The sequence below is a fragment of the Suillus subalutaceus genome (genome assembly GCF_016647625.1).
Source record: "Suillus subalutaceus strain FC151 chromosome Unknown DFJ58scaffold_1, whole genome shotgun sequence".
NCBI lineage: Eukaryota > Fungi > Basidiomycota > Agaricomycetes > Boletales > Suillaceae > Suillus > Suillus subalutaceus.
In genome coordinates this window covers 797576-824017 of record NW_024540250.1, presented here as the reverse complement: position 1 = coordinate 824017, position 26442 = coordinate 797576, and the positions used below count along the sequence as shown (strand labels likewise).

Genomic DNA, 26442 nt, shown 5'->3' with positions numbered 1-26442 from the left:
ATGGAAGTAATGAAATTTATGTAAGATCTCAGATCAGCTCTTTACCCGACCCTGATCCGACCCGGTGGCAAGTTATTCAGTACGAGTAGTACTTACGCTGTCGGCAGCTCAGATGTCTTCACAATGGAGTGACCTTAACGTCATGCTCTCTAGGGAATTTATCATCCCATCGAATAGGGATATTGGAGCAAAAATATCAGAAGAAAATGGTGAAGAACTTCTTTACGTAACTGCTCAGATTGCTCAAGGTTCTTCCAGTTGATCAGAGATGCACTTATCTTTGTGGAAACTCTCTTGGTCCATTAACCAAACGATCCAAGGCTCTTCTGCAACAGGAATTAGATGTTTGGGGGACACGGTACGCTCCGCGCATCCCTGAGGCCACGAATCTTTCCTTATCGCGATGGCCGTTTGTTTCCTGACATTTCTTGGGTACAAAAAAAAATATTAGAGCCGTCGAAGGTACACTTTGAGCACCCTTATGGCCGCGAGTGGATGAATATTGCCGATACAGTCACCCCCCTACTTGCTGAATTGGTGGGTAAGTAACTATTAATTGTCACGCTTGGTAGAGAATCAAGAAGTTCTGATGTGGTACCTGATGTAGGTGCCTCAGAGAAGGAGGTGGCGTGCATGGGCACTCTGACTGCGAACCTGCATCTGATGATGGCCGCATTTTACAAACCTACTACTCAACGTTTCAAGATTCTATGTGAAGGCAGGGCATTTCCCTCGGATCAGGTTAGTGGTTGGCATTTTACTCCTTCCTCTCTTTCTTACATGTGGCATAGTACGCGTTTGCTTCCCAGGCTCGTGTGCACGGGTATGACCCGAATGAAGCAATAATCGAAATGTGTCCTCGCCAAGGAGAGTTTACACTACGAGAGTCCGACATCATGGACTTGATCGCTAAAGAAGGTCCCTCGATTGCTCTAGTGATTTTCAGCGGCGTGCAGTTTTACACTGGTCAATTGTTTCCCATGAAGGCTATCACCACTGCAGCCAAGGCACAGGTAAATTTGTCTAACGACCATTCTTCTTCCTTTATTACGTACAATTTTCATCACCCCCTCATGACGTGAAAAGACAGGTGAAGATCCGCTTCAATTACCCCACACGTCACCCTGCCAAAACATGTGCTGACTACTTCAAAGGGTTGTGTTTGCGGCTGGGACCTCGCTCATGCTATCGGAAATGTTCCCATGGCACTTCACGACTGGGATGTCGATTTCGCTGTATGGTGCTCATACAAATATCTTAACTCGGGCCCCGGCGGAATCGGCGGGCTTTTCGTGCACAAGAAATGGGAAAACAGCTTACTACCACAGTGCGTAATTGTCCTTGCTGATTTACTGCTTCTTTTGGGGATTCTAATCGGCATTACTACCAGGTATGCAGGGTGGTGGGGACACGATCCAGCCACCAGATTTGCCATGCCCCCTCGGTTTTCAGCTATCCCTGGCGCGCAAGGATTTCAGCAATCCAATCCCTCGGTCCTTGCAACCGTATCGCTTTTGGGTTCTTTGCAGATCTTCAAAGAAGTCGGCATGATGGGCCCCTTGCGCAAGCGATCGCTTCGGTTGACTTCCGAACTGGAGATGAGACTCATGAAGTCAAGATTTTATGTCCCCATCAATGAGGTTTCGGCACAATGCCTATTACAGGATGAGATGAACGGCAAGGATGGCACTGCCCAACAGGGCCAACCCGGATTCACCATCATCACACCTCGTAATCCCGACTCTCGGGGTTCACAGTTGTCGCTTCTATTTCTACCGCCTAATTCAGACGTGATGGACAGGGTTTTTAGTGCATTGTCTGCGATGGGCGTTGTCGGGGATGAGAGAAAACCCGACGTGATTCGCTTAACACCCGCACCCCTGTACAACACACTAGGTGATTGCGAGAGAGCTGCCTCGTGTCTTGAAGAAGCATTCGAGGGTTTGGGTTTGACGAAAGCGAGATTGTAACAAGGGTAGTTTCTGCGAGTGCATTATCAGGTTTATGGAGGGACATTGTCTATAATGTATTGTCCAACAAGTTTAACGAATTCGACGCCTTTTAGTATGTCATTATGCTCTTCTATGAGTTCTCCAAAGTTCCTCGTGATATGGGGGACACTGCGAAGTAAATGCTGATACATTGCTTCGCTCTGAGCTTCATCGACTAAAGTATCCCCTTTAGAATGCACGATTAACCACTGCAAGTGAGGGTACTCCACCCTCGGATTCATCTTCGTGACTGAAGCTTCCTCGTAAGTACTCTGCCGACCAAATGCGGCCTCGATGAACCAAGCCCTATAAGTGGGGAAACTCGAGAGAAGTAGATCGATGTCATATATTCCCTCCGACATGATTATGGCTTTTGTGCTCTCGAGAAGCTCTGCTGAGGGGCGCAAAGGGTCATCGCCTTGGGTAGCCTCGAGGAAGATCGATGACAGTATATGAGCACCACAGCTGTGTCCCATTAAACATAATCTGTTTGAGTTATAGGCACTGGTACCATACGGGCCTCCCCAGGTAATAACAAATTCAAGAAAGCGTAGGACATCTTTTGCGTGATCGGGATGACAGATTGCATTGTCCTCCGTTGTTTCGCGAGGAGACAGGCGGTAATTGGGAACTGCCACTGCGTATCCAGTGAAACTCGCGAGTCTATGAGCCAAACCAATATGATCAAGCTTATCTTCGCTAAGAGGAGGTATGGTAAGGAATGAGATCCTCCGCGGAGGGGAAACCCACCTTCTCCATGCACCTCCATGTATAAAACAAACTAGAGGGGGTGGAGGTTGTTCATCCGAGATATTCCGTGGCCTGTAGATGTTGAAGGACTGGAAGTTGTTGTGTGGTTCAGACGGGATATAAGATATGTCTGTGTATTCATCCAGAGGTTCCATTACGACTAGGAATATTAGTGAGCGTAAGATATGGATATGGTAATGAAAATATACTGACTTTGTACGAACGTAACGTTTTGGTTGACAGGTTGCGTAGTTCAACACAGCCACTGGCCTGGCCAGAAATGTGACGTCACGGACAACGCCCCAAATTCGGTTGACGTCACTAGGAGCGTCGTGCGTGCAGGCTATATAACGGCATCCACCCACTGCTTTCACTTTATACGACCCTCTGCTCGTGCCCCAATAAACTCGTAATCAAACCAACACCATGGCGTTCACAGCTTCCGATATTTGCAAGGTACTTACTCAACGTTCAATCTACATAGTATAACCTGATGGGTCTGCGTCCATTTAGATAATGTAAGTCGCCAGCCGCTTGCATAATTAAGTCACTTCGAAGCTCACTGGCTTAACAGTTTTGCTATCATTCTTCCTCCTTTAGGCGTATTCTTGGAACGGGGGTGTACAGCCGACCTGGTCAGTCGGTTCTTTTCAACTTTGCATGGGAATTCGCCTGGCTGACTAGTGCTTGTGTAGCTCATTAATTGCCTACTAACTCTTCTTGGTAAGCCCATCGCATAATATCGCAAACAATCGGCTATAACCGCTCGTACTCCCTCCTTCTTAGGATGTGAGTGCCTTTCAAATGATTTATTGCGTTCGCTACTCACTAGTTTTTGCTTTAGATATGTGAGACATTGCTTTACTCCTTTGTCCGCCGCTTTGACTGACCATTCTTCGGTTATCAGTCCAGGAATTATCCACGGTATGTAACATATTGCTATTTATTGGTCATGACCCCTCTCATCATGTCACCTGTAGCGCTCTATATCATTCTGAAGTATTGAATGGTAATAACAGATCATGCTTCCTCAGGCGAGTTACCTAGGCACTGCCCATTTATTCCGTCTTACATCCGTTATTCCTGCTTCAATTCAGAGTCGAGCATTTCATGGTCCGTTGATGAACTTAAATCGATTGTTGGTGGTATATCCAGGAGGGGATCAGACACGTTGTCTTGGCGTGGACGCATTAATGCACAATATACTTCATATTATCATACATATGCTTCCGACTAGTAATATCTCCGTCGCGGTATTGCCTTAAAGATAATCGGATCCTTGTTCAACGTTCAACCTTTATGCCACCGACTGAGTGCCCAGTAAATGATCTGTCACCGGAAAAACTGATCAGAGTAGAGTTGCCTCGGCCTCTCATCACGCGGGGAGCAAAAGTGAGGAAGGCTTGAATCGGCACAATTGACATAAGTAGTTGCACTGAACTGAGGAAATTAATCGACCCTTGACGCAACCTCGCATTAGATTTTGATCCCTTCCACTAGAGGTAAAGAAGTTATCTTATTCACTGTCATCCTCGTCAGTGTCACCCTCGTCCTCTTCGCCCGAATCCTCTTCCGAAGAATCTGCGCTTTCCGAAGGGAATTCCTTTGTGACTGGATTTTTGACAGCAGGATCCCTCGATTCGCCGCCATCCTCCGATTCTTCCTCCGATTCTTCATCACTGTCCTGCTCATCAAACTGTTTTATCATATGGGCTCCAGTGATCCAGCATTTGTTATAGTTGTCTTGCAGAGACGTAGGCTTAACGCCCTGGCCTTGAGACTTGGAGTTTCCATGCCATGCGCGGATATCATCCTCGTCGACTATGTCGTCCTGGTAGAGCGCGGCAAGAATCTGACCAAACAGAGGCAAGCGATCCGATGAAGCGCAATATTCCTGTGGTGGACGATTCAAAACCACTCCGAGTCATCCTCACGAGATACTTACTTGAAGGACCTCGACAGTTTCCACCGGATCTACCCCTCCAATCTTGTCAATCAGCCCTCCCCATCGAGCAATCATACTAGCAATCTCCTGTCGTTGCGGAATGCCTCCGCCTGCCATGATTTTGATTCGGCTTACGATGGCTGCGATTACAGCCTCCCGCACTAGGCGGAGAGATACATTGCTCGCCATACGTAACGTCTTCAGTTCCACAGCGGCGTTATCGACAGAATGGCCTTCGGCAAACGCACGATCGAGCGACTGCTTGACCTCCTGTTGAAATTCTGATATCACTGCCGAGTCTGCCTGTGCAACCAGATTCGAAGGTGTGCTGAGCGGAAGTGAAGTGGTCGAGGAAGCGGGGTTGGAACCATAGAACTCGTCATCATCGTCATCATCTGACTCTGACTCTGACTCGGATGAAGTGATGGAGCCAGCATCCGAGAGAACGAGATCTGATGCGTTATCGCCTGTAAAAGTACCGTACAGTTAAGCAAATGATCTGGTTTGATGAACAAGACCTACCTATTCGCATCAAACGCTGGTTATCAGGGTGTTCTAGCTCATCAATGTCCTCGTCCTCGTCAACAGTTGGTGGTGGCCAAATTATCGCGTTGGTGCCAGGACCAAGTTTTGCAAGAGCTTCGGGATCTTGGTCTTGGGAGAAACAATGAGTCAGGGTTTCGAGTAGATGTTGACTTTACCCACTTGCTTCTACGTCCTCTAGCTCTGAGTCGACCTCATCTTCATCGTCGCCGTCTTCACCCTCGTCATCGTCTTCTTCTTCGAGTTGTTCTTCTGCGTCCTCGAATTCTTCATCTTCCTCATCGCTGTCCTGCCGCCGCTTAGACAATCTTGAAAATGGCGCAAGTTTCGCCTGCGGACCGACGACGACGCCATCAGCAATCAAACATCCACGTTCAACACGAGTGCGTTCCTTGATGTGTACGCCTGAGCCGATTATACTGTGCTCAACAACACAATTCGGTCCGACGACTGCTCCATCAAAGAGATAAGAGTTGCGGACAATACTGCCCGCACCAACAACACACCGCTGGCCGAGAACAGATGCTATAACCTGAGCATTATCAGCTATCTGCGATTTCGACCCAATCAGCGTGTTGTTTCCGATCTTGCACGTCCTAGAGCCTCCAGGAGTGGGTAAATGATTGACAATTTGGAAACGTTCTTACCGGGAGAGTATCACTGAATTATCCTTGGCGATGTATTTGTTTCCTCGTAGATGCTCATACGAGTGGCCTCCAGGATGGTTATCATCTGGCACCAAAGGGAATGTCCATCTTGAAAGAATGTCTTTGCTGATTTCTGTCAGATGCGATGGATCGTTGGACAAGTTTGGGATACTAACCTGATGGAGTCATAACTCCGAGTGTCCCTGACACGAGCAGCATAACCCTCTTTGGCGATGTAGCAATAAATACTTTTCATGAGCAGGTCAGACGTAAGGACGCCGTGAACGAAATCCCTTCGTACATCCCCGTAGTCGAAGTTGTCTTGGAACAATGACGGCACCTAGATCGATAAATTAAAGTGAACGAGGCAAAACTATGTCAGACGCACCTCTACAGAACATATGTCTATCGAACAATCAATCAAGTCATTTCGGATCTCCACTTCAGGGTGTTCATTCAGAATTTCGCGTGGTATACTTGCGTATTTCTTCGGCGGGTACCCAGTCACTGCCTCATAATGCAGGCATTTTGATGTCTCTGGATCTATGACAAACACCGCAGAATCACCTCTCGAACTAGCGGGAAATGAGTGGAGTGATGACTTGGTCGAGGACTAACATACCGCGTCCGATGGTTTACGCCACTCTGTTTGACTACCATCGTCATTATGGCGTCCTTGTCCGTTTTCCCTCCGCTCTTTGTGCTCGCGAACAACATCACCTATGTGTATGTTGCTCACGAGGTCACCTGTGACAAGGACGAAATCTGAAGTGATGATGCCATGCGTATAGATGTCGCGCATGGCATCACCAGGCGTGAACGTCTCTTTTGCAGTCACAATTGGGACAATCTTGAGGCCTGCACCAGGCTTGGACCACTTTGAATTCCTGGATGGTACAGTCAACCACTATGAACAGGAGAATGGCGGTTCAGAGACTTGCTTGATCGCAGTCTTGACCAGTTCCGCATGTGATCTACATATTACGAAGATCTCTTGTACGCCAGCTAGAGCAAGGCTTTCGAACGTCCAGTCCAGCAATGGAGCGTTGCATATCGGTAGCAGGCACTGATTGAGAATGATATTGGTATGACTTCGTCATGCAGGAACTGGACTCACTCGAGGTTTATGCGTAGTTAGCGGTTTGAATCGTTTGTTAAAGCTGTCTGCTAGAATAACAGCTTGTAGAACCTCTTCTTCATCTACGATCAATTTATCCTTGCCAGCAGAGGAAGCCGTGTTCGGGGACATTTCAAGGCAAGGTTAAGAGATGCCCGATTTACTATTAATGGCATGAACCGAGTCGAGTCACACTTCAACTCGCCAAAAGAGCTCAAGGGGTTTCTTGATGTCCATACAACCCTCCAACATCATTACACGATAGAACTTTAACGACATGGTTAACTGATCCGACCATAGCAAAGTAAGGGTATCAATGATCAAGATCGATATTAGGTAGTGAAAACACGGATCGGAATGTAGTCATGATGAGTAGAGTCGTGAAGAGAAAGCAAAGACCAAATCCAACGAGTATGGTAGCAGAAGAGGGTAAAAAGACATGAGGAGAGCTAATGAAGGGATCCTGATAATGACCAAAACCAAGTGCAGTGAGAAAGACTGCTCAACATACCAAAGTAATAAAGAGGAGCAGATGAATATGCGCTCGTATCGTTCATGATATTACCAACAGCCTCGGATTAAGCGCTTATGCGACAGCCGAGATCACGGGGGCGGCAACAGGTGCAGGCTCGGCGAGGACGGTCTCCTCGGTGGGAAGTGCAGCAGCCTGTACGGGAGCAGGCTCCGAACCGGCAGGGTTCTCGAGGGGAGCAACTGGAGCAGGTTCATCAATCACAGGGGGATGCTCATCCACCTTGGCAGGAGTCGAGAGCTCCGTCTTTGGCTTGGATCTGAAAAGGTCGCCCACACGCGCAGACAGGCGGCGGCCAACCTTGGCAGCCCTGTTTTCCTTCTCCTTTTTGTCCTCCTGTAAATGTAAATGTGAGCGGACGCATCATTTTCAATCAAGTAACATACCTTCTCCTCCTTCGGGGCCTCAGCCGGAGTCTCCGGGGCGGCCTCAGATGCAGGCTCTGCAGCGGGAGCCTCGGCGGCGGCGGTCTCACTGAGATTCATCAATCGATGAAGTCATCCAACGAGAAAGTACGCACGTTTCTTTGACAGGCTCAACTGCAGGCTCCTCAGCGGCAGGAGGCTCGACGACAGCAGGTGTCTCCTCAACCTTTGCCTCAGTGGGAGGCGCCTCCTCTGTGGCAGGCTCCTCAGCGGGAGGAGCGGCCTAGACACTTATTAATTACAACGTCGTTTAAGCAGAGATTGAACACTGACCTCCTCCTTCAATTCTTCCTTTTTCTTCTCCTTCTTAGGACTCTTGGGAGCCCTGACCTTCTTCTCTACCCTAGTCTTGCCTTCCTTGAAAGGGGCAAGGAGCTTGGCAAGGAGACCTGGGCTCTTGGGGCGTTCCTCCTTCTTAACCTCCTACAATATGTTAATCAAATTGAGGTGTAGTAGAAGAATCGCGAATTGGACACACAGTCTTGGCTTCCTCCTTGGGGGACTCTGCAGGAGCATCGGGAGCAGCCTCGACGGCGGGGGCGGCCTCCTGAAAAAAAAACGCGTCAAGCTTCGAAACAAAGGCAACGGATGTAAATAACTCACATCAGCCTTGACTTCCTCCTTTGGTGCTTCCTGTGTATATAAGGTTAGAGTCGGGCGGAACAACAAAGGATAGTCGAAAAAATTACAGCAGCAGGAGTGGGCTCTTCAACAGCGGGAACCTCAAGTTCGGGGTCAACGACAGGGGTCTCAAGGACCTTTACTTCCTCAGCGGAAACAGCAGCGGTGGCCTCAGTAGCAGACATTATAGCAAAAAAATGCGAATGTGAGCTGTCAAGAAAGGCAAGTGAGTGAGACAAAGAATGGAGAAGGCGTTAAAGGATACGAACATGAAAAGATAATAAATTGACAAGAGAGAGAAGGGCGTGCTACGCAACGCTGGGCCCAAAGGCTAGAAGAGAGGAGTAAGAGAGAGGAAGAGATATGGTCGTTGTCAAATTCGGGCTCTACTTATCCGTATTTGGCTCCGCTTTACGCGCCAAACAAAGCAGCTAACCTAATTTTCTGAAGGTTCTTCCTATTGGTTTGATTACCTTTTTCGGATATGTTATTCTCTCACGACGTCTGATCACCCGTGAAATTTATTTAAACGAGCGAAGAGAATTGAGGAAGGGAAGTCAGTAGTAGAGGACAGTCTGTTAATAATGGTCCGTGCGGTTGGGCGTAGGGTGGTGGTCAGAATGAGACCAGCCCAAAGAAGGATGTTCTCAGGTTGTACAAAGGAAGGTTCCAATGCTTACGGATCACGTCAAAGGTAGCGAAATCACGAGACTAGGATACCGATCACATCCGCTCGCCACCGAGTGTGATTTGGACTCCTGTTTGAGTATAAGTTACTACGCGATAGTACTACGTTTGCTTAGGAGACTCCACGGTGAGCATCCACGAAATTTATATACATGTGGTCATGACGACATGTACACCAACTACTTTATGTGTCGGATGCAGTGTACAGACAATTGAAGTTCCCACCAAAATCTTATTGTCGACCACCCAGGATGACCTTGATATCGCCGCTACTCATGATCTCCTTATCTGTGCCAATTACCAATATCAACTAGCCCCTTTCATGCCAGCGACTCACTTCAGACTCGTGAAAGTGAACATTAGCCCTGGTGAAATGATCGAAATACAAATTATAAAGTCTCATTTTCATACGGTGCTTGACACTATCGCTGCTGGTATGTATTGACATACTTCTCCTTCTTTCTATTTATATATTGATAACTGGACGCGTTTCAGCCAAGTTGTACCGTTGTCATAATCCAAGGCACACCGGCCGGCGCTTCCTCTGCCAAGGTCAGTGCCAGCAAATATTTGCAAAGTATCGCTCCAGGCCTCTCATCTTATGTTCTTGCCAGGCATCAGGGAACTAGCCCAGGCTAGAATCACTTTTACCAGGGTTCACACTAGTTTACATCACCGTCCATGATGCGGTCTGACTACACCGTGCTTTTTCTCAGCAGCAGCCCTACTTCCCGGTTATACTATCATGTTCACTAGTACGCGAGGTGCATGTATGATGCGAGTCCGAGCCGCTCGCGTCTGCGTGCATTCACTGGTTTGAATCATATCTAGATCTACATTCCATTTTGGTCGTGTGCACCCAGGGGGGACGATGTCAAGTATCGTTCATCGATTCTGGCCACTCGTACTGACATATAGATTCTTTGCCAATACCAGTCTACAAATGTCCAACAGAGGTCAGTGCCTGTGACTTCATCCTGCATACGCTGGCAAGTATAAACGTGTATTCATATCCTGATACATCAGCAGATCTGCATCCGCACTCCTCGATGGGTACTACTTTGTTTGCCGCTTGGAAACTCCAACCCCAGTCGAGCTCTCAACTCACCCACTAGGAATGTATTCCTGTCCGCTTCAGGACTCGCACGTTTATTGACGCAGATGGTGCTCACTGTCCCTAAAACACCCTCTAGCTCGCCAGATGAGCCTCCTGTACGTTCTGAATAACGCTACATCTACACCCAAACACCACGAGGACTACTTGCAATTTCATTTCGAAAACCCAGACGTACTAGGAGTCTGCGCCCACTGATTGGTCTGACGTTTACAGACCCCGTTATGGTGGTAACACACCTAGAAATTGCCACTGCAATGCCTTGGAGGTTTTGTATCGATAAACATCTGACCTATGATCCACGTTTAGGTCTGTACGTGGATGCTTTGTTTTGTTGCCTGTTACTTGTGCTATCTCAGACCTGGCCACCTTCGCGTACCTGGGACCGCCTAGCAACCTCCCGCGCCCCCTCGCAGCTGCCTGTGGTCCGGCTCCGCCGAGATACACCTTTCACCAGCTATAGCCTGTCGGCTGTAGTCAGAGATTGGCTTGGGTTTCCTTGCAAGGTATTTCGATCATATGCATCATCTGCCACCGAACAACTTCGAAGTTCGAGAATGTCTTATCATGCACAAAATGGATATATTATACCTTCTGCCGCAACGGCAGACCAATGATGTGTGTGTTTTGGGATGAAGATCATGTGTGATATCTTATATCCAACAAGCGTATATCATGCGGCTGCTTTTACAACCTTGCCCGCTATATCTGACTGTCGTCTGCGAGGTACACGCAGACCCTTGGCCTTCATCTGAATACGTTTTCCCTCTGTGAAGATACATGAACAAGCAACATAAATTAATAAAATCGATAGACAGACCTTCAATGAACGCCTTGTCCTCGTCAGAATCAAATCCAACATCTTCTTGCTGTTCATCTGCATCTACTACTTTGGTCGACCTTGGCTTCCTGCGTACCAGCCTTTATCTTGGCCCGTTTTTCCACCTTGAACTTTTGCGACATAGAACCCATCCATGTTGTGCACATGGGGGTAAAACCTCTTTGTCAGCTTCACGCTCGGGTGGAAAGTCTTTCCGCGATACTTGGTAAAACCATCCCTGCCAAAGCCGAGACCAGTATCCACCAGTTTCACGTTCGGGCGCTTTCGCAACGCATAATCGACAACAGCCTCGTTCTCATCAATAGTGACGGAACACGTGGAGTAGACCAGAAATCCTCCCGTTTTGGAGTCAGGAGAGACACTGTCGATGGCGCAGAGGATAAGCTGCTTCTGGAGGTGCGAGAGGAGGTGGAAATCACGCTCAGACTACACAAGTATGTTAATAAATGAATCTGTGACTACAAACTGGAAACCTCACCTTGTTGACCTTCACACTCGAGTCCTTGCTGATAACACCAGTCCCGCTACATGGCGCATCCAGAAGGACTCTGTCAAACCCACCCATTACCTTGGGAAACTCCCGACCATCGTATGAACAGACGACGACGTTTTTGCACCCTAGACGGTGCACATTCGCCGTAAGACTCTTTGTCCGTGCTTTGTTCGCATCATTGGCGAAAACAATGCCGGTATTTTGTAGGAGTGCAGCGATGTGCGTCGTCTTGCCTCCAGGGGCAGATGCCATGTCAAGTACGCGCTCGTTCGGTTGAGGTTTTAATGCGATGACGGGAAGGAATGACGAAGCTGCCTGAAGCATGTAGTGACCAGAGAGATACTCGGGTGTCGCACCTGTCGTGGAATTTAGTTCCGCGTGGCTCGGGAGGAAAGGATCCATACGAACCTATGGGTACGCTGCTTTCGAAAACTTGGAGACCAACGTTAGTCCATTTGCCTATCGGCTCGAGGTTGACACCACGGTTAATGAGGGCTTGCGCAAGGTCTCGTCTTCGTGTTTTAAGTGTGTTTGTTCGGATGGTCACTGGTCTTGATACCTCATTGCTTCGAAGAACTCGATGGCCTGCGGAAAGGGAAATGGGGAATAAGCATAGGGCTATATAGAAAGATAGAGTACACACTTCAGAAACTGGAAATAGCTGAAATAACTTCTCGGCAAGAAGATCGTTATACCCGTAGTAACTAGCGATGTCGGAGACGAGCTGCTCGACATATTCTGACCGTAACCTGTATATGTCATTAAAAACACAGACATAATTAAAAGTGGCAGATTGAAAGACGTACCGGCCTTTCGCGCCTAGTTTTCTGAAACTACCCAAGACACGAACACATTCTCGCATCCTCCGCTGAACGACATGAACATCAGCAACACGGTTCTTCTCTTCTTCTCTCTCTTCAGCTGTAGGTAAGTGAAATGCCTCTGCGTCTTCTTCCTCCCCTTCCATATCAATATCCTCGTCGCTGCCCTCCAAGGCAGCATTCTGCATCTCCTCGATATCAAGCTCCGCCTCATGAGCAGCCTTCTCATCGAGGGCACGAGAGCGGAATTCAATGTTCTTGGCAGTAATTGGCCCGTCCTCGTTGTCGGACTCATCATCGGAGTCTTCATCTGAGGCTGTTGGAATAATCTTGGTTGGACGTTCAGCCTGTTTAGATTTCCGGCCTTTTTGTGGGAGCAGTTCGACTTCTTCATCGTCTGAGCCAAGATCCAGTTCTTCCGGGACCCCTCGTAAAAGGTCATCACTACAGGACAAAAAAACTTTAGCCAGGAATATAGCTGGGAGGTGAAACTCACTCCTCATCGATATCCAGGTCATCCAGACTGTCCGCCGCGAACCCATCGACATCTTCCAAATCGCTAGCGACTTCCCACCCATCACTTTCACCTTCCTCCGAGAGTGGATTGCTTTTTTCTTTGGTAGGTGTAGACTTAACCTTTGATATCTTCTCTGAATCCTTCGTCCGCTTCTTTGAGGCTAGAAGTTTATCTGCCTTGGCTTTTTTTGTAGGACGGCTGTTGGTAGTTGCTTCAGGCTCGTGATCTACATCTGCCTTCCGTTTTCCAAGCTTTTTTGTCGAAGGGCGAGTTTCATCTGGATTGCGAAGTGGAGCTGGAGGCGGTTGCTTGTACTTTGTTCGTCGCCCTCCCATGACAGACTAGTCGATAATGATACGGTCGACCGCACGGAGAGATAGCAGAAAACACTAGTACAGACTGAGACAAATTACGAGCTATTTTTTCTTTTTCCCGATTTGGATAGTGTCCCCTCTACACGTCGCTTCAACCGATGCGCAACCCTAACGCGAGTCCAGCAATGAAAGATGCCCTTGGCTGAAAGTCTGCTGTTAAAAAGTCCACCACCCATCTCCACAGTGACGAAATAGTGGGTGGCCTTTTGTTGCCTAACGCGTCTTTCGTATACAACAAGTTCTCGAATCGAGCAGCCATGCGACCCCAATCGACACGGACGAGTGACATCGACCCAAGGTACTGTTAAATCTATAAGTGTGCGTCGTCGAGCAAGGACACGTTACGTACTTGAAGGAGGACGAATACACCACCCAAGAAGAATGCGACCATTTTTGCACCTTTCTTGACGAACACACCTGCGCATACGCCAGCTACTGTACCAAATGTCAATTCATACAGATTGACGGTGGACTCTGGGAGTGGGGCCTGAGGAGGCGGAGCGGGTGTGGAACCTGGGTTGCCTCAAGATCAACTCGTGTTCAGCTAGGCACAGCAACAACAATCGCACCAGTACCAGTGCCTTTACTGTCACAATGAACGATTGGCGCAGTGCACGTAGCTATGCCAAGCACGATCCCTGCTATCCCTGTAGCTGTCAGAAAGCTGGGTAGGAGGAGCTGCCCTTTGCGTGGAACGCCCAGTCGATTCACTACCCATGTCTGAGGCACATGCGCGCGTGCGGGAAGTAAATGTTGCCGACAAATCACAAAGCCTGAGAGTGAGCGATGGCGGAGAAACTGAATAGTGCTCAAACTCGAACGAGCAGTGATTGGGCTGAAGCCAAGTAATGGCCGGACAAACGAGAACGAATGCATAAGCAACACTAGAAATGGTTTGATGTACTGAAGTGGAAGGGTTATGTACGAAGCTCAAAGAGAATCCATAAGTACATAGTAAACCATCAATGAGTAAGTAAGCTGATGTCATCTTCATAAGGCAAGCTATTATTACAGGTAAGTATGTGGACCTTGAACTCAAGTCCAGACAGCGCTTTTAAACACGATGTCCAGGTCATATAGGCAGACCATCAAATGCCAATGCTCTCATAGATTATTGCAAGTGAAAGAAGTCCAAAATCATCATTGTTGTCGTCCAGCAGCGCTAAGCACGAGACTCCTCCACACGTCCGGATCGATATTAGAACTTGTAGAATCAGCGCGAAGATGTTGCAAGCTGGGTCGTACTACTCGGGGATGTCGGACAGGATCTTGCACTACGTCCCGGGGAAGATCTGATAACTTGTCTTCAGAATCTCTCCTGGGGGCATCGGAAAGGTGAAGTTCGAATGTGGGTTCATTTGATCCTGTGGAGAGTCGTGGTGTGGGAAGGGCAGTCAGTGGGGGAGACAAAAAGCCATTGCTGGGAGTGTCATAATCACCTCCTGCAGCCTGATGCTCCGCATGATCGTGGACGCTGGCTGACATGGAACGTACAGACAGGTGAGGAGGGGCGTAGGACATCGACCGTGATGCAAGCAGACTGGTTTGCCGAGTAGTTGCATTGACGGGGGACACAGTTTTGGCACGAGCAGGTATAGTTCTTTGGGAATACATTGAGGTCGAACTTCCCGTGATCACACTCGGGGTTCGATGAGATGCCTCGGTAAGTGGTACGGAAGCCGTGGGGAATTCATAAGTCGATCCATAGACGCTGCTGGCCACTGAATTACGACTGGCATCCAAAGTCTCGCCGACGAAGCGGTTGGGCAAAGCGGACAACTCAAGAGAATCCGAGTAACGTGGGTATTGTCGCGGGGATGATGAGCCAGATACATTCAGGCTTCTGTCGGCATCGTCTGGAGCACGGATGGTTCCCGCAACGCTAGACCGAGATGCGTCAGAGTAGACTGAAGCAGCACTTGGCGTTTCCGATTCGATGTGATCATCACCCGTTGCTTGTTGTGGCAAAGCATTACTAGGAACCTCGTGAGCAGCAGGGATATATGGGGGAGACGGAAGCTCCGACCCAAAGGCCTCAGGAGACATCCCCTCCTGATTTTTCAAGAGCACGGACGACACATGAGATCTGTGCAAATCGTCCGAGACCTCTGTGGCCTCCGCAACATCAGCCCGATCCTCCAAATCGTCAGCTTGAATTGGGTTGGGTGTACGAGGGGTAATAGCCACGAAAGGCAGGCAGATCGCATACAGAAGTACTATCATCATTCATCATTATGCGCAAAAGGATGGGATAAACGGGCACCTACTCAGTGCAGAAATGATCCAAGATCCTATAAGGACTGTCAATGTCATATTATGGCATTTTGCAGTCGAGCCTGGGTGCAGTCAGCCTAAGAATCACTCACACGGTCAAGAGAACTAACCAAAAGCGCTGCAGGGAAATTTTGGGCTGAGAATCAAAAAGACTACAGCACCGGCTAGAGAAAGCGACGTAAGTTCCATTGCCGCACGCACAGCACTGTCAACACGAACCGACGTTAAGACTCAAAAGTATCATGGTTCGCGCGGCGTCCGGCCAAAATTGATATTGCACGACAATCCTGGGCACCGTGAGCATACTGTGGACAGGAGTGGAGTAATAATACTCACATGAGATACAACAAAATCGAACCAATGAAGTCAAGAGCAATGAGACCGAAGAGAAATCCGCCTGCGACGACGGTTTCAGTACAGGTCATTGCGAAACGTGGTGATGCTCTTACGCTCGCCAGAATTGTAGCCCGACCAATTATTGGCTATGTACACGGAAATGATGATGGTCCATATCAAGGAAAGAATCGAGGCAAAAGCTTCGAAGGGAATCAGCTGGAATCAGCCATATCATAGATATGAAACTCACCAAGAACAATGCGACGAAATTTCCGAAATCCGCTCCCCAACTCGAAAGTCTTTGAAGCCATTAAGATGGGGGACTGACGTAGTCAGCGAGATCGAAGGGCGAAGAACTCGAACGTAATATAGGAAAGAAGGACAGAAATACCAAACGTGGCCACGATGAAACAACTTCGCCGCAGTCAGTACCAGACGGACACAGGGATGGGACCAGCCTTGCTTTGTTAGTCGACGGCTTACATGGCATGTTATTTAATAGCGCAGCAGTACTGTGTCCCTGGGAAGGGGCATGGCAAATTTAGTTGCCTGCATAGTGGCATGCAGTGCCGGCCTCGAGTTTTCAGCCTGCCGCTGAGCGGCGGTCGTGGGGACACTGCTTCGCAATCAGTACTCGCTCAAATAGAAATTTCCTGAGAATGCAAGGTGTCTTTTTGAGTAAGCACTAGAAGCGAATGGCGACTAGCATACGCCGTAGTACTAAGTAGGAGGGCGTAGTCCCCAGACCGCGTGTTCCTAAGAAGGTAAAAGGCAGTGTTCACTATATAGGGACAAACTTCCGTAAGAGGCGAAGTAGAAAACGCTTAGCAGATCGAAGGCACAAATATTGACAGCAAGCTCCAACCATCATGTCCAGTCCAGGAGAACAACAGCCTCTCCTCGCTTTTCCCTATGAGGAGGACAGTGTACCCACTGAGCGGCCTAAAGGGACTCTCAGTGTCTGGCGCGAGAACATTTCGTGCATTTTAGAGTCCCAACGCTTTCACACATTCGTTATTGCATTGGTGAGCAGCCGGTGTCACATATTTTCGCTTCCTGTTGACGTGCAGCACTGTTCTAGATTGTGATTGATGCTACTTGTGTCCTCGCTGACCTAGGATTCACCGTTTTGTCCGATGGATGCACCCCGTCAGATGATGGCCCTGAGTGGCTCGAAGTCCTGGCCACTATATCTCTTGCCATAACCACGCTCTTTCTTATTGAAATACCGGTTACCCTCTGGGCTTTTGGAATTCGTTTCTACACCCCATTCTCAGGTGTTCCACATGCAGCTTTTCATCTATTTGATGTCGCGATCATCATCACGACTTTCGTACTCGAATTTGTCCTCAAGGGACGCCAACGTGAATTGGCTGGACTGCTAATTATGCTTCGTCTGTGGCGATTGGTGAAGCTTGTTGGAGGTAATTCTAAATTAGACCCATTTTTCTCGTCTCGTCTCATGACCTTCCCAACAGGCATTGCCGTGGGAGCTGCGGAACTGGAAGAAGAAACAGCACAGGAACTCGACCAGACAAAGAGACAGCTTGAGGGCACCACAATCGCACTTGCGAAGGCCCGTGAGGAGAACCGCAAGCTGCGTGGCCGGGTGGCCTGGTTAGAGACAGGCGGATCCGAAGGAACCGAGTTTTGAGCCGGAACGGATTTCTCGAACACGCCTTGAACTCTTTCTATCACCTATTCTTGGAACATCTAGGCCTAAGTATTCAAAAGTCTTTAACTGTATTACGATGGTGGATATATTTAATGAAACAATCGCGGTGATACCCAAGTCCGAATGAAGTTAGATCTGATATGCTAAGGGATACAATTGGATATGTGGATCGGGACAAGAAAGTTGAGTAACAAGATTAAAGTGCAGGGATGGTAATCAAAAACCAGCTCTATGGGGTCAGCTCATCAGAGTTCAGTGTGAAGATCATCAACATTAGCCGCGTCCGCGGGTATCCACTCAGATAATCGCGGTCGTGGGATGGGGAGATCAGGATCTGCAATCCTCTTCGGAAAGATGGTCGGCATCCGTGGTGTCAAAGTTGAGTAGGATTTATTTTTATCCGGCTGCAAATCCATGACGGTCTCAGCATACTTGAGGTCATTCGAACCCGACACCTCTCTAGCACGAGCTTTTGGAGGCGGCAGGGGTACCTTTGGAGAGCTGCTGGACGGCAATACGCGCTGTGTCAAAAAAGGTTGGTCCACACCACGCCGAGTTTGAAGTTCGAGCCGCTTCGCCCACGCCGGTCGAGTAGAATCGATGGACGGACAATTGTGGGAAAACAGAATAGGCTTTGAGGGCTCGATGGCACGTCCTTCGACTCTATAAAGCCTTTCCCAAGTATCCGCAATGTATTTGGTGATCTTGCATGAACTGCCGCTTTCAGCGGTGGATGATGAGATTTCCGACAATGGGCGCGAGGGAAAAGAGATAGGTAACGAATCGGCGAGATTGAACCAAGGAACCGCGGTCACAGGCATTTTCCAAAGGGTAGGAAGGAAATAGACATGGGTTGCAGCCATCACGCATAGTGTAATACAATACACGAGCACTGTCACATCATCAGTGCCAGCCATGAGCCACGATTGATGACGACATACTGATGAACGTAGCCAACCAGCTAATCGGCATAAGCAGTGCGGCAGACGCGCAGATGGTCCACGTGGCTAAAGAACAAAGGAAGTCAGCTACGCAACAAACTACCGATCAACCACACTTACAGTGCGATTGACATAATGCTTGGGGACTAACTTGAACGGTTGTGACATAAATGCTGGCAGCTTCAAATTTAAATGATGGTGTAGTCAGAGGCATAGATTTTAGTTGTTACGGCCAGCGATAGTTTACCTAGCTGAAGGATGCCCATCAATACAGTCCAGCCACACTCAAATCTAACCTGTGAAGGCCTCGCTTTGGGGCATATAACCTCCGCCGAATATGCTCTAATGAGAAAAGTCAGGGGGTTATGTAGGATCAACAACGCAATACCTACAGCATTGTAAAAGCGAATATAAGGGCTGCGTTTACAACAAGGAATACCGCTGCACCAGGCACTGCAAACGTGTCAGTCGAGGCTATCACCGCCACACTGAGAAACATACCTGGCATCCCAGAAGAAGTAGAGGACATGATGTTCCATCCTGCAAATATGGTTGCTAGCAAATTGAAATAAAGGATGAGGGCTGCGTCGATGTTATCTGGCTGGATCGCATTTACTGACATCGTGTACTTACTGAAAAATATGGCTCGAATAATGATGAAGGAATTCTGCATTTCGTTGGCTTCAATAGTGCTGTTGGTCGTGAAAGAAAGAGTGACGGTAAGAAAAGTCGTGCACTATCGAACAACTGTGAAAGGTGAAAACGAAGCCGAACGGGGATTAATAGAACTGAGTTGCACCCTCTAGGAGCAAGTACTGTTCGGTCCACCAGAGACAAAGGGGATCGCTCGACAAAGGATCCCATTAAATATCACCATTATCAACGTGGCAAGCGAGGGACAAGCTTCATATTGTAAAGAACAATAAGAGTGCATGTAACAATAAGAAGCAAATTATGCATTGTCCAAATAAGGAAATCACAGCAACGCCCCATATTGATGAAGGGCATGAGAATGCCGGCTGCTGAGCGCTGAGGTACCAAATGGCGTCTCTAGCAGTAGGCTCATTAGCAACTCCGAAAAAAAAAGGCGCGCCGAGTGATTGGTACAAGGAAGTTGAGTATGCGCGCAAACCATCTCGAAGCTCTAGTGTGCAACGTGATCATCGACTCAGATATCGTACTCTTGGACACTGTTTAATGGGATTCGAGGATACTTTCCAATCGAACGATGAATGTAGACGGACCTCGACAAAATGGAACTTGGATAGTTATGGAGCCTCCGAGTGCAAAGTTGTCGCTGCTAGATTATACTGGACATTTTTGCGGTATTTCGTCGCCAAATCTGCTGCAATCTTCACAGAAGCATTGGCACGAAGTATTTCCTGCAGGTGCAATAGACTCTTGATGACACTGGGCATTTGAGTCGTGACAACACGTACCTCTACACAGTGGTTTAACTCGAGGATCATCTCGGTGCACGCTGACTATTAGTAGCGATATGAGCATAGTGGATTAGCATCAGATGTGGATAGACTCACAGCGTTCTTGAGAATACGCTCTAGTAATACTGCTTGTCGTTCGGCGTGAGGGTTCTCCATGATTTACTGGCAATTTACTGGTGTATTGTAAACTTGTGATGATGGCAGACGGAACCGAAAGTGTACACTAAATTTAATTTCCTCTCTCAGTAGACTTTAATAAGACAACTGACAAAACTCAAAAGGTGTTCTATCGAGTTCTAGTATCATATAGGTATATAATCTACTTCCTAACTCGACTTCAAAGTTCACGCTCCCGTCTTATCAATATCAATGTGTGTGCTGAGCCAAATAAGGAGCAGGGTGCTGTGTCTCGTCAGCTGACGGTGGCCGCACGCGAGGACCAGAAGGCCGTCTAGTGCGGGGATGTGTCAACGAATCAAGGGGAGTATTAGAAGGGAGCTCCGACGGAACTTGAGCGCTTCGACTCGGAAACTCGAAAGCGCTGGGTGGTGGTTTTCTCTTCGTCCTAATTGGTTGCTCCATGATATTTGCTCGCGGCCAGTCAAATGGCGACGAAGATGGGGGTGATGGAGATGGGGGCGATGCTCGCGCCTCCTGCGCCGGTATTGATGATTGGAGCGACTTCGAATAGGTGATGGATGTATTAAGTCGAGAAGGTGCCGGTGCCGGTGGAAGATCCATCTGCGGAGGAATCAAACCACGAATTCTTTGCGAGTAGACGAGAGCGGGGGAAGGATATGATACAGAGGGAGCTTCAGGCAAGGACAAGGCGGAATCCACGGGTATATGTTGTGGCTCATGAGGGCGATAATGTTCGATCTCGTACTCAGAGTCAAGTCCAGCACGATGTCCATAGTCCGGATTCAGAGCAACTGGGCGAGGCGAGCGGGGTTTATGGGCTACCGATGTTCCGCGTCCTTTGACAAATCGCGGAGTTGTCGGCGAGTTCTGAGCACTAGGCAAGCATTGGCGAGTGGTCTCAATGCGGAGATAACGAACATTGTGATGCCATACACCTGGATCGATCGCTTGTGTCGTAACCGCTGTTACGACTAGAAGAGACAGATAAAGAAGCACTAGTACAGTGAGCTAATCAGCAGGGCGAGATGAAAAAGTCTGGAACGTACATATAATAGTACAGATCCAAGTAAAAGCTACAAGAACATTGGTCGACAAACAGGAGTTGTGATTCACTTTGGTGGCTAGATGTATAATTAGCACATGGTTCGGTTAAAAGATGATGGATTCAACCTTGGGCGGAGCATTGAATATGCGGTGCAATTGCGGTCACGGCGGCCGCACCACCTGAAGTAAATGTGAAACATATTTTACCGACAAGCACGGAGAAACGTACCCAATTGCATGAGCCAGATGAGTGCTACCCATGCGCATTCAATCCACACTCGCGCAGAGAATGGATCTGTACATAGTAAGTCGGCGAAGATACTAGAGAAGATGTCAGTATTTGGAAACAACAAACACAGGACACTTGCATTGGGAATATAAAAGCAAGACTAAATGCGCCCAGAAATATGAGATAGACATCGACTTGCGCTGAGGATGGAGCTTAGAGTGATGTCATGACCCATATGAATCACTACGTACCAGTCTGGCTTCCTGTAGCTTGGACGAGGCTGTGATTCCATACAGCAACAGTGCATATGATGGCATTACAGACGACGAAAAGACCTATCGGGCGAAGGATATGTGACAAAACGTCTAGAGGTGAGAAAACAAGGCATACCGAACAGAATATAACGAGCGAAAAACATAGTAGACTTCATTTTCGATATTGATAAGATTTTAGGAGTACATATGCGGATTAAAGGGCCTGAGAGATTAAACCCCACGGCGGGAGGAGCAAAGGAGGGGAGCTTAGCCACAAAGATCCAGCTTTGTGCAAGAATGACTGTCTTGCGCTAACTTAGGTCCCATGACTATGCACCCGATGTACAAGCACCGCTATTCAAACATTCACAAATACGCTTCCCAAAAATATTTATCATAATCTAAGAAAATGCGTTTGACTTTTATGACAGATGAGCTTTATAATACAGATGGGTGATTGAGTAATGACAAGTTAAATGAAGTCAGACAGATGGAGTCCAGAACAAAATTATTATTATACACCGATGGTGACTTCGTCAAGAGCGACAGAGATCCAGCCGAACATTCGACCAGCGGCCATTGGGAAGACGGGCTTCATGATTTTTCTTCTACGAGGACAAGGGAGGTGGGCGGGAAAAGGTCAAGAAATTATCCGAGTGAGAGGGGAATATTGTCCGGCCATGCTGAAGGTCGGCCATACTAGGAATATAAGATCGGACTTCTGCAGAACAGTCCTGCTGCAGATGATCTATCATGTCAAAGATTCGCCGGGGCACTACAGATGTGTCGCGCAAAGCGTTTTCTAGTACAGGGTAAGCAATGCGGTGCAAGGTGTAAAGTCAGAAACATACCAAGTATCGACCCAAATAAACGAGCAACGCCAATGCGAACGCCCACTATGCTATCATTGCTTAACCGCTCGAGAGTGTGCCATCTTGCATCATCCACTAAGATTGATAGCCCACCTGCTGAGGATGCTAAAGCCTGTTGGCATGCAACAAACCTGTAGAACAATGTAAAAGGCTGAATGAAGTAGAGGATGCACCTACGTCATTCGTCTTCGAAAAATTGGAGAGTTAGCTAGTGAAAGTATATCTTCGTTGATCAGGTTGAGAGTAGGTCTCCAGACGTCTTGCGGCGCTATTCGACAGATCTTCAGAGCAGGACGAAGTCCTTGTTAATCAGAACCACTGTTTGTCAAGCCTCCACGCACCACAGAGATAGCAGTCTCCCTCACTGCACCAAAGTCGTCTTCAAGCGCTTTTTTTAACAGTGCACGTATATTGTCAGGTCGTTCAGGTCCGCCAGCAAGGTCAGCGATAATCTTGATGACGCCTTCACGTGCTCTCCAATTGCGCAGCCAGCCCTCCTCCCATACATTGAGCAGACCAGCGATCACCTCATCCCTCGCCCTTCCTTCACCCAAAGCCTCAACGAAGAGGGGGACAGCCTCAATTGCTTTGAATTTAATCTCGTGATCGTCTTCAGATCGCATTGCATCCCACCACAGGCTCATCATATCTCGTTGAGCATTGTCTGGTCCGATAATCTTGGCTAATTCACCCAGGCTAGCAGCTAATGTCCGCCGAATTTTAGGCGAGCGGTCCTGCGCGAGTGTGAGGTATAGTCCTCGTAGCTCTCCCCATCGCGCTCGGCCAAGGGTAAATGCTACCGCAGGGAAGTTAAATGCACACGCAAGCGGACGAGCCGGGTCATCATCAGCCATCAACACCGGAGCATTCGCTGCATGAAAAAGAAAAGTATTCGTTAATCATCACACACGGTCGATGAATCATCAATACGTACCGGATAGTACCTGTAACGGCGATCGTCGAGTAGGGTGTGCATAACGTTCTCGTGGTGGAGAGTTATTGTCGATGCCAAGGAACAGACGTAGAAGTTCATCGGGTGGTCCGTGATCATCGTCATGGAAGGTATATACAACTTCCCCGAGAGCCTCTAGGACCCCAGTGCGCACTGGAGCAGATTCGTCTCGCGACAGAAGTATGATAGTAGAGACAGCGATTGATCGGCGCAAGCCTGACGGCAAACGTGACAAAAGCGCAGGCAAGGCAAAAAGAGAGGAGTGCCTCACGTGCCATGCGGGATCGGCACGTAGAGATTCGAACAACGGAAGCTACGGGGACAAGTGATAAGAACTTGGTAAGCTTGAATGCAGCGTACTCACGAGCGAGCCAATGATAAGCTCATCGGGAACGACTTTTGCAAGAGCACCCAATGCAAATGACGCCTCTCGTCTGACCCAATGGATAGGATCTCTTCCGACTCGTTCAACTTCTCTCACGAAAGCACGTTGAGTATCGGCCCTCGGCGTGCCTGCATGAAAAGAATTGTTGACAAAGTTGTATGATGAAGTTGGTATCATACATACCCCCAGCAACTACGGCAGCAATGAGACTCATGCTTGATAGTCGTCCAACAGCGGCTTGTTCGCTGGGATCCATGTCTTGTCCGTCGTCCATCTCAGTATCCGAATCTGCAGATCCAGCGTGAGTCGTGGTAGGTATCGAGTCGCGCTCCCAGGGTCCCTCAGTGGTCTGCATTGGACTGTGTTGACCAATATCCTCCAGCTGAAGAGATAATACAACCATAGGTGATATGTCTACTCCGATGACTCCGGCTTCAGGATAGGGCGGGGGTACACCAGCTGGTGGGCTAGGAAGGTTAGAAACGGGAGGTGGATTCGACGTTGTCACAGGGGTGCGCGTTGCTGATGTTTGCGTGCTTGGAAAATACGGATTGACGGGACTGTTGCTTGGTAAAGGATCTGGCTGAGGAACCTCTAACGCGGGTGTATACCACACTTCATCCGGATCTGTTTCATCTTCGCCTGGTTCAAGGCGGCCCATACCTATCACAAGTTGCTGGATGACCTCTTCTTCAAACAGCATCCTTTCGTGTCTCCCGAATAATCCGTAAGATAGGACATCAGCGTGCTGGTCTCCTAGATCATCAGCCTTATGTATTCTTGCCAGTAATTCAACAATTGCAGATCTCGTGGAACCACTGACAACCCCATTTGAGCTCAGGAGGAGCGTTGCTAGAATAGGAGTGAACGCCTGCACTGAGATTAATGTGACCTGATCGTCAGATTGAGGCTGAGAATAATCGGCATTAGACGGGTCACTCGGCTCCTCAACCAAGTGACAGTGCTACATATGCGATGAAATTCAATGTCACAGGGTCAAAATTGATAATGAGGTAAACCGACCGTGAAAAACCACCACATGATGGAAACAAGTTCCGCTGATAGAGCCTCTTTCACTGCCTCGTCTAGAAATATCATTAAAGCCGGAGAACCCCGGAACTGCGCGACGCACACACCTTCATCGACAGACAAGCTCGGGAGCAGCGGTAGGACATACTCGACAGCCTCTATAGGCGATACCTGCGCTAGGAATGCTGGTAGAGCATGTGAAATAAATACCCTGTGCGCGATACTTGGTTCTCAGTAGTGTTTAAGCGCTACTACTACCCAAAGCCTACCTGTGATGCGCTGATCTACTACGAGAAAAAAGGTATATCTTTTCAAGGGTACTTAAACCCTCGTCATCGAGGGTGAAATCTAGTGCAAAGTCAGGCGATGAAAGGGCCTCGGGTGTTGGTATTGTTTCGATTTCAACAGACGCTATTGATGGAATATTGATGAACGGTGGTGATGGACGGTGTGGAATTGCCAAAGATAGGAACAGGCGGAGGATCTGGCGGTGGATCTTCGCCTTGCGGAGAGGTGACAGGTGTGGAAGGAGCAGTATGGAAGGAAAGCGTGGGCGATAGCGGAGGCGAATCAAGAGGATTCTCACCCGGAGAAGGGGAAATAATAAGTGGTAGTGCGAAGGCGCCCAGCACCTGTGGATAAGTCAGATGGATACGAGAAGGAGGAATGGTTGTCCTTGCAGGAGCCGAAGGACGTTGATGAGCGTCGGAAACGGGTTCCACTGGTACAGGATCCTCTGAGGCAGGGTTGCTGTGTTGAATATCGACAAGAGACACTACATTACCCATGTTGGCGTAAGGTACATCGAGGAAATAGAAAAATGATGGGGACGGACTTTGGAAGAGGCCTTTCTATAAGACCCCTCGAGGAAGGACCGCGGGGAGTGAAGTGAGGGGGACACGAGGACAACGGGCTGCCCAGTAAAAGAGCGAATTAAGAAATGACGCAAGGCCACAATGCAGCAAGTCAATCTTGGTTAGTTTAGCACACAAGTTCATTACAGAATAATACAGACGCATTACTGAAGAACTGCCTGCGGATGAGAGATTGCACCGTGGTGAATGGTGAAATTTTGCAGCAGCAGCAGTAGCCCAGAAGATTGAAGCGCTAGCCAAGCTCAGGCTTTCGGGTGCCGGGACAAGAGGCAAAGAATTACAAGAAAGGATAAGAAAGAGAAACGGAAAAGAACAAGAAGGGACCGGAACGGAATACTGAGGTAGGACGAGATTGCACAAGTCGAATTGACACCGCGGAAAATGGGATCAAGTTTAGGCAAGTCCGGAGAATCGGAATAGCAAACCTGTAAATTTCCTTGTGATGTCATCGGCTGTATTAGTCCACAAGGCACATATTGACGTCACTATATTCGTGTTCCCCCGTATTCGATTCCTTTCCTTCTCACGCTCCCCGAATACCGATGATAATCCACATGCACATACATCCCCCATTT

At 48.4% G+C, this 26442-nt stretch overlaps 12 protein-coding genes across 12 annotated transcripts; 2 read left to right on the top strand and 10 right to left on the bottom strand.

Moving 5' to 3' along the window:
* Positions 1-112: 112 nt before the first annotated feature.
* On the top strand, positions 113-2026 carry DFJ58DRAFT_851491 (pyridoxal phosphate-dependent transferase; the record flags this gene model as incomplete). Its single annotated transcript, XM_041393818.1, has 7 exons — positions 113-209; positions 259-344; positions 463-541; positions 608-741; positions 792-1013; positions 1155-1327; positions 1391-2026. The coding sequence occupies 7 exons, from the start codon at positions 113-115 to the stop codon at positions 1968-1970; spliced, it is 1371 nt and encodes a 456-aa protein (XP_041251361.1). The 3' UTR covers positions 1971-2026.
* DFJ58DRAFT_10423 (alpha/beta-hydrolase) lies at positions 1987-3033 on the bottom strand. Its single transcript, XM_041378625.1, has 3 exons — positions 2955-3033; positions 2742-2901; positions 1987-2690 (listed from the first exon to the last, which is right to left on the bottom strand). Exons 2-3 carry the CDS (start codon positions 2894-2896, stop codon positions 2003-2005), a joined length of 843 nt encoding a protein of 280 aa, XP_041251360.1. The 5' UTR covers positions 2897-2901; positions 2955-3033; the 3' UTR covers positions 1987-2002.
* A 937-nt stretch (positions 3034-3970) lies between these two features.
* Positions 3971-7259, bottom strand: DFJ58DRAFT_753102 (nucleotide-diphospho-sugar transferase). The gene is made up of 10 exons (XM_041387898.1): positions 6994-7259; positions 6818-6942; positions 6499-6763; positions 6265-6477; positions 6053-6216; positions 5877-6002; positions 5392-5825; positions 5209-5340; positions 4687-5153; positions 3971-4635 (listed from the first exon to the last, which is right to left on the bottom strand). The coding sequence occupies exons 1-10, from the start codon at positions 7123-7125 to the stop codon at positions 4258-4260; spliced, it is 2436 nt and encodes an 811-aa protein (XP_041251359.1). The 5' UTR covers positions 7126-7259; the 3' UTR covers positions 3971-4257.
* DFJ58DRAFT_753097 (uncharacterized protein) lies at positions 7202-8936 on the bottom strand. The gene is made up of 7 exons (XM_041387897.1): positions 8640-8936; positions 8554-8583; positions 8429-8497; positions 8224-8373; positions 8046-8173; positions 7912-7999; positions 7202-7861 (listed from the first exon to the last, which is right to left on the bottom strand). Exons 1-7 carry the CDS (start codon positions 8754-8756, stop codon positions 7580-7582), a joined length of 864 nt encoding a protein of 287 aa, XP_041251358.1. The 5' UTR covers positions 8757-8936; the 3' UTR covers positions 7202-7579.
* Positions 8937-10887: 1951 nt separating this feature from the next.
* DFJ58DRAFT_753094 (NOL1/NOP2/sun family RNA met) lies at positions 10888-13424 on the bottom strand. The gene is made up of 9 exons (XM_041387896.1): positions 13024-13424; positions 12513-12971; positions 12346-12455; positions 12115-12291; positions 11692-12062; positions 11325-11639; positions 11273-11299; positions 11193-11241; positions 10888-11140 (listed from the first exon to the last, which is right to left on the bottom strand). The coding sequence occupies exons 1-9, from the start codon at positions 13377-13379 to the stop codon at positions 11046-11048; spliced, it is 1959 nt and encodes a 652-aa protein (XP_041251357.1). The 5' UTR covers positions 13380-13424; the 3' UTR covers positions 10888-11045.
* DFJ58DRAFT_753092 (FUN14 family-domain-containing protein) lies at positions 13425-14334 on the bottom strand. Its single transcript, XM_041387895.1, has 3 exons — positions 13988-14334; positions 13768-13931; positions 13425-13719 (listed from the first exon to the last, which is right to left on the bottom strand). Exons 1-3 carry the CDS (start codon positions 14292-14294, stop codon positions 13510-13512), a joined length of 681 nt encoding a protein of 226 aa, XP_041251356.1. The 5' UTR covers positions 14295-14334; the 3' UTR covers positions 13425-13509.
* On the bottom strand, positions 14335-16771 carry DFJ58DRAFT_753089 (uncharacterized protein). The gene is made up of 8 exons (XM_041387894.1): positions 16279-16771; positions 16142-16228; positions 16029-16089; positions 15912-15979; positions 15803-15856; positions 15686-15754; positions 14858-15634; positions 14335-14782 (listed from the first exon to the last, which is right to left on the bottom strand). Exons 1-8 carry the CDS (start codon positions 16337-16339, stop codon positions 14559-14561), a joined length of 1401 nt encoding a protein of 466 aa, XP_041251355.1. The 5' UTR covers positions 16340-16771; the 3' UTR covers positions 14335-14558.
* A 126-nt stretch (positions 16772-16897) lies between these two features.
* DFJ58DRAFT_648289 (uncharacterized protein) lies at positions 16898-17682 on the top strand (the record flags this gene model as incomplete). Its single annotated transcript, XM_041381466.1, has 3 exons — positions 16898-17053; positions 17110-17452; positions 17507-17682. The coding sequence occupies 3 exons, from the start codon at positions 16898-16900 to the stop codon at positions 17680-17682; spliced, it is 675 nt and encodes a 224-aa protein (XP_041251354.1).
* Positions 17683-17948: 266 nt separating this feature from the next.
* Positions 17949-19266, bottom strand: DFJ58DRAFT_720642 (uncharacterized protein; the record flags this gene model as incomplete). The annotated part of the gene is made up of 6 exons (XM_041384729.1): positions 17949-18595; positions 18645-18710; positions 18765-18824; positions 18892-18986; positions 19037-19097; positions 19146-19266. 6 exons carry the CDS (start codon positions 19264-19266, stop codon positions 17949-17951), a joined length of 1050 nt encoding a protein of 349 aa, XP_041251353.1.
* Positions 19267-19471: 205 nt separating this feature from the next.
* Positions 19472-20298, bottom strand: DFJ58DRAFT_753082 (DASH complex subunit Dad4). Its single transcript, XM_041387893.1, has 4 exons — positions 20183-20298; positions 20084-20128; positions 19889-20026; positions 19472-19834 (listed from the first exon to the last, which is right to left on the bottom strand). The coding sequence occupies exons 1-3, from the start codon at positions 20240-20242 to the stop codon at positions 19913-19915; spliced, it is 219 nt and encodes a 72-aa protein (XP_041251352.1). The 5' UTR covers positions 20243-20298; the 3' UTR covers positions 19472-19834; positions 19889-19912.
* On the bottom strand, positions 20299-22123 carry DFJ58DRAFT_753076 (uncharacterized protein). Its single transcript, XM_041387892.1, has 7 exons — positions 21891-22123; positions 21752-21835; positions 21640-21700; positions 21501-21592; positions 21398-21451; positions 21274-21348; positions 20299-21222 (listed from the first exon to the last, which is right to left on the bottom strand). Exons 1-7 carry the CDS (start codon positions 21928-21930, stop codon positions 20453-20455), a joined length of 1176 nt encoding a protein of 391 aa, XP_041251351.1. The 5' UTR covers positions 21931-22123; the 3' UTR covers positions 20299-20452.
* Positions 22124-22127: 4 nt separating this feature from the next.
* On the bottom strand, positions 22128-26259 carry DFJ58DRAFT_753027 (armadillo-type protein). Its single transcript, XM_041387891.1, has 13 exons — positions 26015-26259; positions 25828-25963; positions 25427-25780; positions 25262-25368; positions 25100-25203; positions 24987-25048; positions 24147-24927; positions 23943-24091; positions 23561-23891; positions 22968-23497; positions 22804-22907; positions 22606-22757; positions 22128-22556 (listed from the first exon to the last, which is right to left on the bottom strand). Exons 3-13 carry the CDS (start codon positions 25778-25780, stop codon positions 22363-22365), a joined length of 2868 nt encoding a protein of 955 aa, XP_041251350.1. The 5' UTR covers positions 25828-25963; positions 26015-26259; the 3' UTR covers positions 22128-22362.
* Positions 26260-26442: the final 183 nt, after the last annotated feature.

What these genes read in the sequence shown, in the direction of transcription:
- DFJ58DRAFT_753097 (XM_041387897.1), bottom strand. Translation starts at nt 8,756, where the DNA reads ATGTCTGCTACTGAGGCCACCGCTGCTGTTTCCGCTGAGGAAGTAAAG. An exon ending in AGGAGGAAGTCAAGGCTGAT is followed by an intron (nt 8,498 to 8,553) that starts GTGAGTTATTTA and finishes TTTTTTTTTCAG; the next exon opens with GAGGCCGCCCCCGCCGTCGA. An exon ending in AGGAAGAATTGAAGGAGGAG is followed by an intron (nt 8,174 to 8,223) that starts GTCAGTGTTCAA and finishes ATAAGTGTCTAG; the next exon opens with GCCGCTCCTCCCGCTGAGGA.
- DFJ58DRAFT_753027 (XM_041387891.1), bottom strand. Translation starts at nt 25,780, where the DNA reads ATGGGTAATGTAGTGTCTCTTGTCGATATTCAACACAGCAACCCTGCC. An exon ending in GGGAGACTGCTATCTCTGTG is followed by an intron (nt 22,908 to 22,967) that starts GTGCGTGGAGGC and finishes CCTGCTCTGAAG; the next exon opens with ATCTGTCGAATAGCGCCGCA. An exon ending in ATTTTTCGAAGACGAATGAC is followed by an intron (nt 22,758 to 22,803) that starts GTAGGTGCATCC and finishes ATTGTTCTACAG; the next exon opens with GTTTGTTGCATGCCAACAGG.
- DFJ58DRAFT_753089 (XM_041387894.1), bottom strand. Translation starts at nt 16,339, where the DNA reads ATGGCTTCAAAGACTTTCGAGTTGGGGAGCGGATTTCGGAAATTTCGT. An exon ending in ATTTCCCTGCAGCGCTTTTG is followed by an intron (nt 15,755 to 15,802) that starts GTTAGTTCTCTT and finishes GACTGCACCCAG; the next exon opens with GCTCGACTGCAAAATGCCAT. An exon ending in TTGGATCATTTCTGCACTGA is followed by an intron (nt 15,635 to 15,685) that starts GTAGGTGCCCGT and finishes GAATGATGATAG; the next exon opens with TACTTCTGTATGCGATCTGC.
- DFJ58DRAFT_753094 (XM_041387896.1), bottom strand. Translation starts at nt 13,379, where the DNA reads ATGGGAGGGCGACGAACAAAGTACAAGCAACCGCCTCCAGCTCCACTT. An exon ending in GACCTGGATATCGATGAGGA is followed by an intron (nt 12,972 to 13,023) that starts GTGAGTTTCACC and finishes TTTGTCCTGTAG; the next exon opens with TGATGACCTTTTACGAGGGG. An exon ending in CGAGTGTGAAGGTCAACAAG is followed by an intron (nt 11,640 to 11,691) that starts GTGAGGTTTCCA and finishes ATACTTGTGTAG; the next exon opens with TCTGAGCGTGATTTCCACCT.
- DFJ58DRAFT_753082 (XM_041387893.1), bottom strand. Translation starts at nt 20,242, where the DNA reads ATGGAGAACCCTCACGCCGAACGACAAGCAGTATTACTAGAGCGTATT. An exon ending in AGCGTATTCTCAAGAACGCT is followed by an intron (nt 20,129 to 20,182) that starts GTGAGTCTATCC and finishes CGCTACTAATAG; the next exon opens with TCAGCGTGCACCGAGATGAT. An exon ending in AGTTAAACCACTGTGTAGAG is followed by an intron (nt 20,027 to 20,083) that starts GTACGTGTTGTC and finishes TTGCACCTGCAG; the next exon opens with GAAATACTTCGTGCCAATGC.
- DFJ58DRAFT_10423 (XM_041378625.1), bottom strand. Translation starts at nt 2,896, where the DNA reads ATGGAACCTCTGGATGAATACACAGACATATCTTATATCCCGTCTGAA. An exon ending in CATGGAGGTGCATGGAGAAG is followed by an intron (nt 2,691 to 2,741) that starts GTGGGTTTCCCC and finishes ACCTCCTCTTAG; the next exon opens with CGAAGATAAGCTTGATCATA.
- DFJ58DRAFT_753076 (XM_041387892.1), bottom strand. Translation starts at nt 21,930, where the DNA reads ATGAAGTCTACTATGTTTTTCGCTCGTTATATTCTGTTCG. An exon ending in TATTCAATGCTCCGCCCAAG is followed by an intron (nt 21,349 to 21,397) that starts GTTGAATCCATC and finishes TTATACATCTAG; the next exon opens with CCACCAAAGTGAATCACAAC. An exon ending in TTGGATCTGTACTATTATAT is followed by an intron (nt 21,223 to 21,273) that starts GTACGTTCCAGA and finishes TCACTGTACTAG; the next exon opens with TGCTTCTTTATCTGTCTCTT.
- DFJ58DRAFT_753102 (XM_041387898.1), bottom strand. Translation starts at nt 7,125, where the DNA reads ATGTCCCCGAACACGGCTTCCTCTGCTGGCAAGGATAAATTGATCGTA. An exon ending in CGGAGTTATGACTCCATCAG is followed by an intron (nt 6,003 to 6,052) that starts GTTAGTATCCCA and finishes GACAGAAATCAG; the next exon opens with CAAAGACATTCTTTCAAGAT. An exon ending in CCAGCGTTTGATGCGAATAG is followed by an intron (nt 5,154 to 5,208) that starts GTAGGTCTTGTT and finishes GTACTTTTACAG; the next exon opens with GCGATAACGCATCAGATCTC.
- DFJ58DRAFT_753092 (XM_041387895.1), bottom strand. Translation starts at nt 14,294, where the DNA reads ATGCATTCGTTCTCGTTTGTCCGGCCATTACTTGGCTTCAGCCCAATC. An exon ending in CAGTAAAGGCACTGGTACTG is followed by an intron (nt 13,932 to 13,987) that starts GTGCGATTGTTG and finishes GAGGCAACCCAG; the next exon opens with GTTCCACACCCGCTCCGCCT. An exon ending in GTGTATTCGTCCTCCTTCAA is followed by an intron (nt 13,720 to 13,767) that starts GTACGTAACGTG and finishes TAGATTTAACAG; the next exon opens with TACCTTGGGTCGATGTCACT.